Genomic DNA, 422 nt, shown 5'->3' with positions numbered 1-422 from the left:
GATCAAATAAGTGCTTCGGATCAAAGAACAGAAAAATGTGGTTGAAACCCCACCTGACGACCACCAGCAATATTTTTCAGCATTTCCTCCATGTATGTGAACTTGTACCAAAACTGGTTTGCTCTAGGTAGGATGGTTACTGCTCTGTCCCAGACATTTCTTGCATGATTCACCTGCAAACATTTAAATTCAAATAAATCATAAAACAGGATTTATGAAATTGATTTACTTTTTAAATATGATTAAAAAAATAATACAACATATGCCATAAGATTCACAACACAATCATAACTGTTTAAACCACTACCAACCTGACGGTTCCTCATCTCCATCTCTGCATATTTTAGCCATAGTGTAATGTTTCTGTGATCTACATCCAGAGCTCTCTCATATACAGACCTATTGGACAAGAGGAAATTTGT

At 35.5% G+C, this 422-nt stretch overlaps 1 protein-coding gene across 1 annotated transcript in view; it reads right to left on the bottom strand.

The window, feature by feature from the left end:
- LOC119581776 (crooked neck-like protein 1) overlaps positions 1-422 on the bottom strand; it is a gene marked incomplete in the record, with an annotated part of 6,945 nt that overhangs the window by 3,715 nt on the left and 2,808 nt on the right. The window contains 2 exon segments of the mRNA XM_037929907.1: positions 54-173; positions 312-399. Of these exon segments, the coding sequence (XP_037785835.1) occupies positions 54-173; positions 312-399 (208 nt within the window).

This window comes from Penaeus monodon, chromosome 15, assembly GCF_015228065.2.
Source record: "Penaeus monodon isolate SGIC_2016 chromosome 15, NSTDA_Pmon_1, whole genome shotgun sequence".
NCBI classification, from domain to species: Eukaryota; Metazoa; Arthropoda; class Malacostraca; order Decapoda; family Penaeidae; genus Penaeus; species Penaeus monodon.
This window is presented reverse-complemented; position numbering and strand designations above follow the sequence as displayed.